Source organism: Sceloporus occidentalis, unplaced genomic scaffold, assembly GCF_023333645.1.
Source record: "Sceloporus occidentalis isolate IW3139 unplaced genomic scaffold, rSceOcc1.0.p SCAF_9, whole genome shotgun sequence".
Taxonomy (NCBI): domain Eukaryota; kingdom Metazoa; phylum Chordata; class Lepidosauria; order Squamata; family Phrynosomatidae; genus Sceloporus; species Sceloporus occidentalis.
The window spans coordinates 6,555,238-6,570,711 of NW_028316989.1; the positions used below are offsets into that span (position 1 = coordinate 6,555,238).

Here is a 15,474-nt window from a genome sequence, read left to right on the forward strand (position 1 = left end):
ATTTTGTGAAACCAAGTGATTGTTTCTCGACAACTCCCTCCGACAACCTTCCTTGATGCTGCCTGGGAATAATGAAATTTGTACTTCTCCAGGTCATCCTGCTAAGTTTGGGAAGGCTGGTTACAGATTTACCCAAATTCAAACATAGGCCTGAGACAGACGGGCCAAAAGGGAAAGAAAATGGTGCTGATGAATGTCTTGTTTTGAAAAGCAGCATGGCTCAGGAGCAAACATTTTAATATCCCACATTTCCTCTGATTTAGCACTGGTCCTAGCTTGGACACTTTTTGACATTTCCATCAATTAAGTTACCAGTACATGAGAGGACACGCTACTGAGGGACTACTCTCAAACTTGAAGAAATCCCACCAGGTTTATTGTGTGACCCACTAAACACAAACCAAGCAGGTAGCCTGGCATCATTTCTGGCTCTATCATCTCTCAAGGAGGCCAGAGGGGGAAAGGAGGAGTAGTAGTTGTTATTACAGAGCCCTTGGGAGGCTCCCAAACATGAATAAGGGACTGAGTTCAAGTTTGTTATATCACTGATTCCTTGAGCCTCGCCTGGAAACAATTAGTCTTCCTGAGTGACTGGTCTAGTTGACGAAAACATAGACCTGATGGAGTAAAGAGTAGGCGTGGGTGCATCCAGGAACCTGCACAGCCTACTGGAACTGCAGGCAATTGTCAGCTCTTTCATTATGGCCATTACTCTGAGTTGGGCAGAGTTCCAGAGCATGTCACTACACAGAGTTATGCATGTGGTGTTTTGGTGTGGCCTGCCAAAACATGGATGGGTAAAACACTGCAATTCTAGAAACTACCTGACAGATGTTAGAAATAATCAACTGGGCAAATGCAGCAATGTGAAATCATTCAGCTTCTTCCTCTTATTTGCAGTCACAAGCACACACATAGAGAAAGAGATGTGTTGTTGTGAGCCTTCGAGACATTCCCAACTTAGGGTGGCACTAAGGCATGAGGTTTTATAGGCACGTTTCATAAAATCATAGAATCATAGAGTTGGAGGAGACCACAAGGGTCATCATGTCCAACTCCCTGCCATGCAATAACACAGAATCAAAGCTCCCCTGACAGATGGCTATCCAGTCTCTCTTTACTCAAAGAGGATTTGCAGTTGCCTTTCTCTAAGGCTGAGAGAGTGTGATTTGCCCAAGGACAACCAATGGCTTCCCAAAGCTGACAGGGATTTGAATCATGGTTTTCCAGAGTCCTAGGCTGCATCTGCACTGCAGATATAATAATAATAATAATAATAATAATGATGATGATGATGTTTATTTATATACCGCTTTTCCAAATTAGATCAAAGCGGTGTACAACAGGAAGTACAACACAATATCTCAAGTCAAAATAAAACATAACAGGCCACTCTCCCCCTCAAGATGGTGATCAGAAGGAGGGCTCGTTGAGAAATAATGCAGTTTGACATCACTTAACTAATGTGGCTCCATCCTATGGAATCCTGGGATTTGTTGTTTGTTGTGGCACCAGAGCTCTTTGACAGGCAAGGCTAAATATCTCACAAAGATATAAATCCCAAAATAGAGGGCTCCTGTCCCTCTGATGGTTGCATAGAAGAGGGAATTCCAGGAGTTGTTGCTTGTTACCTATAATTCTACGATTGTATATTCCTGAATGGCAGGGGGGTGGACTGGGTGGCCTTTGGGGATATCTTCCTACTCTAGGATCCTATGATTGTATATTCCTGCATGGCAGGATGGGGTTGGACTGGATGGTCTTTGGGGGTCTCTTCCAAGTCTGGCATCCTATACTTCTACAATTGCATATCCCTGCAGGGCAGGATGGGGTTGGACAGGACAACCCTTGGGGCTCTTTTTCAACTCAAGGATTCTAAAATTAAAAAGAGACTTTTCACACCCAATATCTGACACACACACACACACACACACACACACACACACACACATATTTAAAATTTAATAAAAAAATTTAAAATGCAATTAATTTTAGAAAAACCCTCTCTCCTCGCACTCACACCATCCCTTGGGTGTTTTAAAGGCACGCAGGTGATGCTCAGGGGCCATTTCTGCCCAGAGGTGAGCAAATGTTTGGGCAGGAGTGGTGTCACTCCTTTCTTTAGGTGTCACCCTGGACCTCCCGCACCCCCCTAAAGCCACCCCGAGGCAGGCAGCGCCGACGTCAAGAAGATGAGATGCTTATGATGCCACCGCGCCTCATCTGCGGCCAGTAGCTGAGCAGAGAGCCACGATCCTCCTCCTCCTTCTGGCCTGATTCCTTCCCTCCTTCCCTGCCTCCCTCCCTTCGCCCTGGATTCCAATCCGAGCCTTTAGCGGAGCGGACCTTCTGCTCTCTTCGGCCTTGAAGGGTTTTGGCATCAGAAGGAACCCGAAGGTGAGTAGAGCAAGGAGGGAGCTGGACCACTGGGGTGGATGGGGAGGATTCGAACCTGGATCCCTAGGAGGGAGGAGTGGCTGGAGCATCAAACTAAGGAGACCAAGGTGCTTACGCTCTCTGAGGATGGTCAGGGCAAACCCCTGGGAGGGGGTCATCATGGTCTCCCAGAAGGGACCCAGGGCGGCTCAAAGCTTAATAATAGATGATGATGATGATGATGATGATGATGATGATGATGATGATGATGATGATGATGATGATGATGATGATGATGATGATGTAAATAACCATGGTCTGATCACCCTAAAAATCAGAAAGGCACACAACAACAGCAACAACAATAGGAGCAGGAGGAAGAGGGCAAGGAAAGATGCCCCCCAGGATGGGCATGGAGGGGCACCAAGCCAAAGATCCAGCCCCTTTGAGTCTGTGGACCCAGCTGGCAGTGGGATCTAAGAAAGGGGGCTCCAGATGGAAGGGATCTGGGTGGCAAGGGAGAAAGGGGGCGAGTCTGGGCAGAGAAAGCCGCCTCCCCCGGGCTTTGCGGCTGCTTTGCCTCCTTCTTCTGCCCCATAAGCATCTTATGGCTAAGATGCTTAAAAATAGCTTCCTGGACCAGGAGCCTTGGAAGCCAGGAGCCCGATCGCGGGACTCAAGGGAACCCAAGGAAGGAGCAGGCAAACGCCCTTCGCCTCTTTGTTGGGGAGGCTGAGAAAATGTCAGCGCCTTCTAGAAGACAGGAGAAGGGCACTTTCCAGCTGGGCCTTGTTTAATGTTATTCATGTTTAAATATTTAAAGAGTGGATCCCAGCCTGAGTTGGACTGGGAGAGACTGGACCCCAGCCCCAGTTGGTCTGGGAAGGGATCTCTGCTTGAATTGGTCTGGGAGGAGAGGGGATCCCAGCCTGAGTGGATCTGGGAGGAGAGGGGATCACAGCTTGAATTGGTCTGGGAAGAGAATGGAACCCAGCTTGAGCTGGTCTGGGAGGAGAATGGATCCCAGCCTGAGTGGGTCTGAGAAAGGAGTGGATCCCAGTCTGAGTTAGTCTGGAAGGAGAGTGGATCCCAGCCTGAGTTGGTCTGGGATGAGTAGATCAGGTACTTGGATGGCCCTGAAATGACTGACCATTCTTTCATGAAACACAAGGTCATTCCTTTGGGATATTTAAGGATCCAGGAAAGATCTAGTAAGAGCCAGCATGGCATAGTGGTTTGAGTGTTGGGCTCTGGCTCTGGAGACCAGGTTTTGATTCCCAGCTCAGCCATAAAACTCACTGGGTGACCTTGGGTAAGTCACACACTCTCAGCCTCAGGGGAAGCCAATGACAAATCTGAGCAAAGGAAACCCCATGGTAGGTTGGCCTTAGAGTCGCCACAGGTCAGAAGTGACTTGAAGTCGCACAGCAACAACAATCAGGTTGTATCTCTCGTCTTGGGAGAAAGGGAGGTGAATGCAGTCATAGTCCTGCCTAGGAAACCAGTCCATTGGGGCAGTGTCTAGTTCACCACAAGGACCCCCCCCCCCCCCAGGAACAGCAACTATGGCAAAAAGGACTGTTGCAAAGAGTTAAGGGCCATGAGCTCCCTTTCCTTTTACCTGTGGCTTTATTGCTGCATCTTACTTAATATCTTCACATGATCAGCAAACATTGTTTAGGTGGCCCTTGGACTCCATTTTGTTTTGCTAGACCTTGGAGCCTTCGTTGGTCTGGGATGAAGTGGGCCAGGGCCTTGGAGTCATTGCAGATGTCCATGAAATATCAGTTCTCCTTTAAGATTTTTTTCAAGTCTATCTGATGAGATCCTGTCCCTATTTTAGCAGCGTTTAATGATCTTCCCAGAAAGATCACATGTTCTCAGGTCCGGAAATAAATTTGGGCATGACAGGGAAGTGTGCTGACAGAAGCCAATTGAGAATGCTTTCCCTTCTTCTTGAAAATCAGCTTGTGGTAATAGATGACAAACAGCCCGCTCTCTTTGCTTTAAGATTTCCCTGCTTATGGCTGAGTTAGGGGTCCTCCAATCTGGAAACTGCATATACTGCCTTTGCTAGTATTATCTTTGGTGAGGGATGCTGGGACTTGCAATCCATGAACAACTTGGGAGGGCACCATTGCCCACCAAGTTTTAGATTGAACCTTGCATATACAAAGCATGTGCTCTGCTGCTGAGCAATGATCTTTTCCCCATAACAAACCATGACAATTTCCCTGCTTCATGGCCTGCATCCAGAACCCAGTGAAATAATTTGCAATGTTTCATGGATACACACACACACCAGAAAATGTTGCATATGGGTTGCAAAGCCTCCGCAGTGTTTCTGAGAATTAACAACCCTCAATACCATTTTGTTCTTGGAGTGTTGTTTTTTGATATCTTGCATTGCACCCAGAGGTGACTTAAGGGAGTAAAAGGATGTATTTATTATTGGTTGAGTGTTGCCTAGCAGAGATCACGCCACAGTTAGCTCTCTAAAGGATCCAACACATGTTTTTGTTGTGATTATCGATTTAGTGGGAACCTGGACTCATTGCATGCATGCAGTGACATGCGTATGTGAATTATCTGTCTTCCCTGTTGTTTTTCATTCCTCTCTCAGCATGAGAAGCCAGGTCTTCTTCCCAGGCAGCTGCTGCAGAGTTAATAAGACACACAGTCCAAATCCTAGTGCTTTATCTTTCATTCTGCACGTCCATCGTCCATAGGACTAACGTCCCTCCCTCCCTGCTTATTGCACAACCCTCCTGCAGAGAATAACCCTTCCAGTCCATTTGCTAAAACACTCCCTTGCAGTCACAGATGTGCTTCGTTGAAAAAACAGAGTTAAACACATTAATCAAATGGATCCATTAAGTAAGTAATGGATTTACATTACGGATTTTAAAACATGGACTTTCAAACCAAACAATCCAGATGGAAAGCTGTTCTGTATATCTCTTGACTTGAGCAATGCTTCCAAAACGTGGCTAATTGCTGCATTAATTTAGCAAAGCCAAATGAGGCTGGGGATGCCATACTCCCTTACCTTTTAACATGCATATGGGTTATGGGAGTTGTAGGCCAAAACAGGTCAAGGTCCAAACATTCCTCCATTTCCATTTTGGAAAAGGACTGCAAAAACTTAGGTTGAAGTCTCCATGGATTCATGGAATTCCCAGATTGATCATGGGCCCAGCCTTACCTCTGAGGCCGATCAGTTTGGTCATCTCAAGTTGATCAATGATGGAAATGAATCAATAGTTTTAATAATGTACTTAACTCCTCACCACCAGCACCATTAATCAATGGTTCCAGTAGCAAAGATGGCAGAGCAAAGAACTTTTAGAAGGCTATCATTATAGAAATTGAAGCAGAAATCAATGGGACTGTAGACCCTCAGAATAGGAAAAACAAGTTTCTTTACTGCAAAAGTAACGTTAGCAGACTCAACAGGAATTACCTTTCCAAAAAGCTCTGGCTGATGAAGATTTTTATACTGAAACATACAAAGACAGGAAATGAATTCTCCTCCTATTTTCTACCCTCCCTTCAGTTAATTTCTCAATCTACATTTTATCACAACCATGTTTATGTTCTGAGAAACAGTGTTTTGAAACATACACAGATTAATACAGTGCTAACGAAAGAGGAAACTGAGGGCCCAAACAGACAGGCCAAAATAAAGCTGCTTCGGGTCACTTTGGAGGTATGCTGTTTAAATGACACATGCATCTTAAGAGTCCAGAAGCTGTGTCAAAGTAGTGCTCTAGTCCTTTGGACTGAAGCGTGGCTTTGGCGTGGCCTTCGGACTCTTAGGATGCATGCATCATTTAAACAGCATACCTCCAAAGTAACCCGAAACAGCTTTATTTTGGCCTTTCTGTTCGGGTCCTGAGCCCCATGTAACTATTTAGTCTAACCTTCAAATTACAGTCATAGACAATCATAGTCAAGCAATTTCAAAGGCAATTTTTCAGTTATAAGCGATTGCCCTCTTCAAAATAACAGATGCATGCTGTTTCCTTTCTCTCAGCCAGACTTGACGGAAGTGAAACAAAAGTCAACAGTGGCTGTTCTTTTGAGCTTAGCTTGAATGCAGTGCTAGACCAGAGTTTGCATGCAGAATGAAAAGGCTGTATTTACATTTGTAATAAGAAGTACAAGCAAGGCTGAAACAGCTTCACCTGCTGTTGGTCTGTTTCCAGGTAGAATTCAATTGCAGGCTATGACCATTAAAGCCCTATGAGGTCCAGACTATCTGAAAGACCGTATACCCCTACATAAGACAGCCTTAGTTTTAAGATCTTTGGGGAAAGGGCTTTCTCTTGGTCTCACCACCATCATAGGCCTATCTGGTGAGGTCACAGGAGAGAGCCTTGTCAGTGGCTGCTCCCAAGCTCCCTTTCACAGGTTATATTCTTTCCGTCATGTTTAAATCTATGCATGTCCCCTTAGAAGTGTGTCTTGCAGGACTTCTCGATAAGTGTATATAGGTTGAAGCCTTGGTAGATGGATCTTATAAAATCTGGGCATTTAATTAAAGACCATTTAGCTGTCCAATAGATCTGATTAGTGGAAGTATAGCTCCATGTAATCCTTCTCTGCACATCCTGACCATTGACGCCATTGCCATATGGCTCTTGGCGCATCATTATTTCTCATTTTCTAATCTCAGATTTCTGAGTATCCTTCTTGTCTAATATAGGTGCCCGGCCTCCAAAAAAAAAAAGGATAACACAGGGGTCCTTGATTCTCCTCAGACCCTTGTATATTCTTAACCTTACATTGGAGTGAAGAGTGTGTTGCCCAGAACCATAGCCCATTTTTCAGCCCCATGAGACAATGCCCCAGCCAACTCTGTTGTTTCATGCTTGCGTTCAAATCATCATGATTTACGGTGACTCTATGGCTGCCTATCACAGGTGTTTCTTAGTAAGATTTGTTCAGAAGGTGGTTGTTATTGCTTTCTTCTGAGAGCATGTGACTTGCCCTGTATCATCCAACTGGTTTTCATGACTGAGTGAGGATCTAAAATCTTCTCTCTCTGAGTGCTATTCCAACACTGAAATCATTGCACACACTGGTTCAACCATGCCTTCCAACTAGCAAGGACAATCCCAATTAATCTATTGTTGTCCTACTTTTTCAGCAGCTTTTAAAATGTCCCAGTTTCTCTCTCCTCCTCCCACCTCCCCTTTTGTCCTCAGCTTATTCCATTTGCTGCAAACCGAGTTCAAAGTGCAAAAACAGTTGCACACAACTAATTCAGCAAGATGGAGAAGAAAAGCAGGGATATCATCTTGCCCTTCCCAGTCAGCTCAAGCAAAAGCAAACAACTGCAGTCTCTCCTACTTTATATCTTCTTCTTCATTAATAATTTGTGCCATCTTGACCAAATTCTAATGTTGCTTGGCCACACACACACCAATTTTCATCTGTGAAATGTTGGCGGGTATGCAATGGGGCCTGGCTTTACAGGGCCAAAGTACTGCATCTTTTTAATGCAGCGTGACTCCTCTCAGATCTCACTTTTTCTTCTCACTTCTGCTACAGTCCTCATAGAGAGAAAGGGAATTTTCATTGCCTCGATGTGTTGGTTTGTGTGTGATTGATGTTATATCCATTGGCTCACATGTGGAGAAAAATTATCTTTCCATTAATGAAGTATCAATCTTTAACAGTCAAAGGGGGTGAAAAAATCACTTCCATTTGCCATTTCTTAATGTCAAAGAAACGGATAAATAATTCAAAACAGCATCCACATCTTTGAATATCAAGTCACTTTCCAAAACCAAATTTACTTCTGTGATTACTTCTGTCTGGAACAATTCCAAAACATGTATTAAAGAAGCGTTGGCAATATTACAGTTCCAACAATTTGCTGATTTAGAAAGCCCTTTTTTGAATAGAAGTTGTGGTGACTAATATACCCGAAAGAACAATTTCTGCTATATAGGATACAATTGGGGATCTATAGCCATACCAGCTGTAGATGTTAAAACTGGTGGCCATTGATTAGTCATTATTCCACCCTTGCGGTGAACCTCACATCATATTCATTATATATATATATTGTTTATTTGGATACTTGGTTGGTGTCCAATTAATGTCTCTAATATTAAATGTATTTAATATTATGGGGAGATAATAATACAGTTGGCCCTCCACATCCATGAATTATTTATCCACTAATTCAAGCATCATCCACAGCTTGAAAATATTCAAAAAGATATAGAAATTCCAAGAAGTCAATCTTGATTTTGCCATTTTATATAACCCCAGCTGATACCAGCCCCCCCCCCCCCCGCAAGTTCCAGATCTGGCACATATTCAAGCTCCATAGGCTTGAATGCGGCACATGCATGTGGGGTGCGCGTCCACGGTTAATGGTGGCATCCGTCTCCATCTTTGCCAGATCAGGGTCACAGCAACCGTATGCCTTGGCCCTGAACAGGCCTTTCCATGACACACACACAAAAATTGCACCCTGGAAAGGGCGCCATAGCCATCATCATCACCACAGCTTTATGGTGCTCCTTTGGTGCTGCGTCATCTAAATGCAGCACCAGAGGAGCGCCGTTATGCCACACACCATATGGTGCAATGCGCAGTGTCACATTGCCATGGGGGGGAGTCGGGCATGCACCATGTGGATGCCACACCCTGACTCCGGCACCAGGCTGGCCTTAATGGACAGTCTACACGGCCCCTAACTCAAGACCTACTAGTTAGAGTGGGACTGTTATAAATGCAATTAAGCCTGGATCTGATCCAGTGTATAGTTTGGTCTTTACTTTAAAAAAACAAAACAAGAATGCATTTGAAGAAAGGCTTACTTCCTAAATGTAATTATGCATGCTGTGCATGAGTATATTTAGAGTGACTAACATAATAGAATATATATATATATATATATATATATATATATATATATATGGCTAGTTATTTTGATGTCTGACCTCTTTGGCTGCTCCAAATGAAAATTAAGCTGTACTCAAAGTGGCACTTGTAGAATTCAGAATATTTTAAGGTGTTAATGTTGAATTTGAAGCAGTGGTTGTCGTTGCTTATTTATTTATTTTATATCCCACCATTCTTCATTCAGGAGCCAAGGGTTGTAAATCGATAATCCCATAAAAGTAATAACATAATTGTTAACTGAATCCCCAAGATGGCTGGGGCATTCTGGGAGTTGTAGTCCAACAAAAGTAACATTTTCTACCACTGGCGTGTATGTATGCCTGTGCATTACATCCTCTGAGACCCACCTCCCAGAATACTATAGCCTTCAAGGGTTTTGTTTATTGTTTTATGGTGCCATTATAAACTATATGGTAATTTGGAGTAGAGAAATCTTGCTTTCTTTATTTGTCTCTTTCTCTCTCTGTAGTTGTGAAGAGGTACAGATAAAGAAAAGCTTTATTAGTAAAACAAACAAACAAACAAACAAATAAGACACACACCCCAAGGGCCTACTAGCATACATCTGGCATAGGAGCTATTTTTAATTATTCTGCCACTTTTAGTAGCGAGTAAGATGAGGAAATCTGACAGCCCTTCTTGGAAATGAAGGCTTCAGCCCAGCAAAGCTGTAAACAGTGCTTTAAACTACAGATACGTAGTTTAGCAGTACAGTATGTACTATGAATGCACTGGCAAAGCTAATTTCTCTGTAGGCATGCCAGCTCATTATGCAACAGTACACTGCCCTCCCTTAGAAAATGAGAATTGCCTTTGAAAGGTTAGTGCAGCAATCCGCTTAGGTGAGGCATAGGTTTCAGGCATATTTTTAAAAATATGTAATTTCACAGTGAGTTCTTAGGGTCTTTAAGCCATTAGTGGTTATGCAGATTTAATGTTTTTGTTTCCTGTTCTGTTTAACTGTATATTGAATAACTGGATTAAGGTTCTTTTTCTGCCATGGAGGGCCTATCATTATGCAGGGTTTTTGGACAACAGTTCTAAGGATCCCACTGCTCTGACCAAGGAGGTTTCACCCTTTTGGAAATGGTCTTTTGTACAATTTATCCCATGCTTCCTACTTATTCTCTGATCTCTTCCACATAACCCTATGCTTGTATATATAAAAGCTATTGGTGACTGCCCAGTCTGGTGGGATTTATTATGCTTTCTTTTGATTTATGATTGTAATGCCAATTTTAATACCTGTTCAATGCATTGTTTAATAGTTATATTGTTATTGCTAGTTCAGTGTTTGCTTAGTAAAGGATATAAAAAAACTCTTTCTAATTGCCTGCCTTTGAAAAAATTGTTTAACAAGAGTGTACCTTTGTTTTGGTTTACAGAACAGCCATGATGAGGAAGTACCTGATGACTTGCTGGCTTGCTGTTTTCCTTCTCCTGCTGCAGAGTGATCTGTCTCTTTCCAAAAAGAAGCCCAAACCCAGTGGTGGCGGCTGGAATACAGGGGGACAGCGTCAACCTGGATATCCCCAGCAACCTGGATATCCCCAGCAACCTGGATATCCCCGCAATCCTGGCTACCCACAAGGTGGCTATCCTCAACAACCTGGTTATCCCCCACGGGGTAATCCTGGCTACCCACAACAACCTGGGTATGGCGGCGGCTATGGTGGAGGCTATGGAGGAGGCTATGGAGGGGGTTATGGAGCCAAGCCATGGAAGCCAAAGCCACCCAAGCCCAAAATGAAGCACATGGCAGGGGCAGCTATCGGAGGAGCTGCAGTGGGAGCCCTTGGTGGCTACCTCTTAGGCAGATCCATGTCCAATATGCAGTTTGGCTTTCACAACCCGAATGAGGAACGTTGGTGGTACGAAAACCGCGACCGTTATTCAGACCAAGTATACCATCCACCCTACGACCCATCTGTTTCGAGGGAAGTCTTTGTAAGAGACTGCGTGAATGTCACAGTGACGGAATACATACAGCCCACTGGCAATCAAACCGTAGATGACATGGAAAAGAAAGTTGTGCCACTCGTGGTGCGTGAAATGTGTACAGAACAATACCGGTTGCTCTCAGGGGTTGCTCTCCTTCTTGCCAACCCTTCCCTGGTCTTCCTCATCACCTTAACCATGTGTTTCCTCATACACTGAGGTTCTCGGAGATTGTACTCCTTAAGCCTCCACCTTGCCAGAGTACCAATGGTGGGGAAGAAAGGGGATCTATATAAAGCAACGGTTTTGTGGGGGAATACAGTCTTCATTGTCCACCTCTTTGGTGGACTATCTTTAAGAGCTATCACACTTGCTATGTATTAATTCCACCACACACCGACATTTTACAGCCATCTTTGTTTCTGTTTTTAGTGTTACAACAATATTTGTAGGGAAAGAAGACAAGGAATTATTTTAATACAAAAGAGTTTAAAAAAAAAACCCCTATCCATCCATCTTCATAAATCACTGAGCTTAATTTAATGCAAAATATGTATGCGAACATTATTCCATGAGCTGAAGCATGGGTTTGGGTGGGTTTTTTCCATATTCTTGCTCCTATTACTTTGTTCTAAAGATAATAGTTTTATGATGGAGCAAGACATTTCTTGTGATACAGAAGACTGATTCTGAAAGTCAGAAAGACTTTCCAGTAGTTGTCTACCTTCACTGAGAGTGGTTTCCAGTGTGATAAGCATAGAGGGCAGAAAGCGCAAGTGGAAATTGTAGGGATTGTAGGAACTGTAATAAAAAACATCTGGAGGGCACCAGGTTGTCTATTCCTAAACTAGTGTCACATTCAGAAATTTTGCATCTCACCGTGGGGAGGAAGAAAATATGTGAATATTCCTCTTTATGTAATATTAAAAAGTGCAAAGAACTTCCTTTCATGTAATCTGCCTATAGGTGAGGCTCCCAAAAAATCAGAAAGATTAATTAATTAATTAATTAATTAATTAATTAATTAAAAGAAACTGATTCCCATGTTACATAACACATAAACCTTTTCTGCTATTTTCAGCCAGGTAGAATTCCAAAGTGACAAAAATGGCAGCTGGAATTCTGACACACAGAGGTAATTTTGCCAAAGAAAACATCTGTACTCTGGATAGAATACAGATGCTCTATAGATCCTTGTGCTATGGAGATCTAGGCAGTTGGACAGACTAGAACAGCCCACATAAATATACTTATTATTTATATATTGAGGCAGAATTGGTCTCACATTGAGGGAGGGAGCCATGCAAACAATCTCTTGGTCCAGTAAACTCATCCATCATGTGCTGTTGATGGCACCCCAAATATTTATTGTCTCTTTTTGGCGAAGGGAAACCTAAATATCCTTTTCATTAATGTATTGTTGCTAGGCTCATTTGAGGAAAGGAAACTCTCTTGAAAAGTTGTTGATTGTCCTAATAGCACTTTGGGACCAAATCCTAAGAGCTATTATATAAAAAGAAAATCAGTTCATTTAAGATGCTGCAGAAGAGTACTGAGGAAACTGTGAATAACCAAAAAGACAAACAAATGGGTCCTTGAACAGATCAAGCCGGCGTCTCCCTGAAAGCCAAGAAGATTAAATTGAGGCTGTCATATTATGACCACACCATGAGAAGCCATGACTCATTGGAAAAGACAGTAATGCTAGGAAAGGTGGAGGGATGTAGAAAGAGAGAAAGATCACATGCTTGATGGATGGACTCTGTTAAGGAGGTCATGGGTATGAATTTGCAGGACCTAAGCAGAGCAAGGGAGGATAGGGAGTCTTGGAGATTGCTCATGCACAGGGTCGCCATGAGTCGGGATCGACTCAAAGGCAGTTAACAACAAGCTCATGGCCCAGAAGGAGAGGCTTCCAGCAGTGATGGGGCCAGGACCATGGCAACTGCATGACCTGCTCCTGAAGTGGGCCATTGCCACAGTCCTAAGCCAGCTGCTGGCAAGAGTTGATTATATCCATTCCTTAAATGTCCGGCTTTTCCCACTTAGTGCAGCCTTGGAGAGGCACCCGGCTGCTTTGGGAGCATGCGTCATGTAAATGCCATGCCCTCAAAGTGTCCAGAAGCCACTTTATTTGGCCCATGTGTTTCAGGCCGACAACAAAAAAACTGGGATCATTTAAGGAAAAGCAACCTTCTTGGAAAGCTATCGGTACTCATAGTGGCACTTAGGATTTCATAGACCATGGAAATTACATTTCTGTTTACTAGCATGGAAAGGTGAAATATGTGCATGGCATGTTTTTGACTTTGGACAGGAGTGAACCTTTTTTCAAGAGGAATTCCATTTTAGCTTTTTAGTTTTACATATGTCACTGCCTGATGGCTTTAATAACTGCATATATTCACATGGGAATAGAATTCCAGCTACTGCTGTGTAATATCTGTAAATGGTAGCATCCAACTCATCTTCTCTTTGGTCTACGAAATTCATCTTCTTGGCCCTGCTAAAATTTGGGACCAAATTTATGGTACTGCAGTGGACTCTTATTAATCATTCCAAAAAGTTGTGTCTATTGAACATACAAGTAGGATTCACAAAGAGTTATTTGACATTTAGAAGAGCCTCTGGATCTTTGGGGGAGGTCACACAACACGAAGCATACTTTAAGTCTTCAACAAACCCCCAGGGCCAGCATAGTCTTTGCTTAGGATAATAATGTGAGCAATGTTAACTGGAACCCTTTAACATATTTACACAATTCTCGTGAATTCAAGAAACTTGCTTCCAAGTAAACATATGCAGATATATAGCCTCATCCCAAGCATGTGATGGCTTGTTGGCAGATGGCATCCATTTATGCAGAAAGGAGATCATTCTTCATATTTCCACACACATCCCACTCCTACATTGGGCTCCCACCTTTCTTTGCTCACATCTCACTTGTGTCAGCTGCTGTGATTAATTTTGTCTGTTTTTATTGATACAACAGGCCTTTGAAATGACTGTTGGGAACCCATCAACAGTCAGTGGGATGTATCTCTGTAATTTCAATGACTTGAAAATGGTATATTTAACCTTAAGGCAGACATTCTAACAGAAGACTATATATTGGACTGTACCTGTTCTGTCTGTCTTACTGCTTATGGCGTGTTGTCTTTATAAAGGGTAAAGATTATTCTGTATTAATAAATGGCTCGTCTGTATTTTCGTACTTGCTGATGACACTGCATTTGTATGGAATATAGATTTTTTCCCCAGTGGCGTTAAAATGTAAAGCGTATGCGACTACCTTTATGAGTACATATCTTAATATATGCTGTACATTTTGCTAGATGATGATTATACGCAGCCACCTTTAAATCAGATACAAGTGGAAGAAAATATACTGCGGGAGTTGTGCTGTGATGCAGATGTCCCGAAAATATTTGGTAACTTTGTAATTTTGCATGTGCTTAATTTTGAGTTTCAAATGCTTTTTTTAAAAAAATAAATAAAAATAAGTGTTTGATATCTAGTTAAAAATTAAATAAAATGTAACAAAAAGGCAATGGTTTGTGAGGACTTGTTTTGATCAAGGTAACTTTCAACAGTATTGGCAACATATTGTTGCTCCACAGCATTATGGAAAGCCCTTCATCAAAGGGTGACAGAAAATGAAGGCTCAACCATTTTGAGAGGGGCTGCAGAAGGAAATGGAAGTATTTGGAATGCAGCCCATACGTGGGGTCTGGAAGGGAAACTACTGATGATGAAGCAAAGTGGGAGAAACTGGGATAGTTGTATGGAAAGTAAAGATGCCACCTTTAAAAGACCTGACAGTTTGCAGTTTGCCTTCCTTTTCTGCCAGCATCAGGAAAGGATGCACCAAACGGCCTTGGTTTGTTTCATCTCGACAAAGAAGCAGGGAATTGAATGTTCAATGGAGCTGATAATGCCAAGCATAGTAGAAGCAGAGATATGGGAAACCAACCAAAGCCATCTGCCTGGCAACCCATAGCAACCACAAAAGGTCATAGAGTTGTTTTTAAAACTATAGTTTAAAACTAGAGAGAGAGATAGAGTTACCATGCCAGGGTTTGAATCCTCACTCCGCCGTGGGAAACCACTGGGTGAATCTGTTATGGTGTTTTCTTGGCAAGATTTGTTCAGAGATTATTTGCCGTTGCTTTCTTCTAAGGCTGAGAGAGTGTGACTAGCCCAGGGTCACCTAAAGGGTCTCCATGACTGAGCAGA

General features: G+C 42.8%; 1 protein-coding gene across 1 annotated transcript; it reads left to right on the forward strand.

The window, feature by feature from the left end:
* Positions 1-2,239: 2,239 nt before the first annotated feature.
* Positions 2,240-12,262, forward strand: LOC149306796 (major prion protein homolog). Its single transcript, XM_089537443.1, has 2 exons — positions 2,240-2,397; positions 10,686-12,262. The coding sequence occupies exon 2, from the start codon at positions 10,693-10,695 to the stop codon at positions 11,455-11,457; it is 765 nt and encodes a 254-aa protein (XP_089393569.1). The 5' UTR covers positions 2,240-2,397; positions 10,686-10,692; the 3' UTR covers positions 11,458-12,262.
* The last annotated feature ends 3,212 nt before the right edge of the window (positions 12,263-15,474 follow it).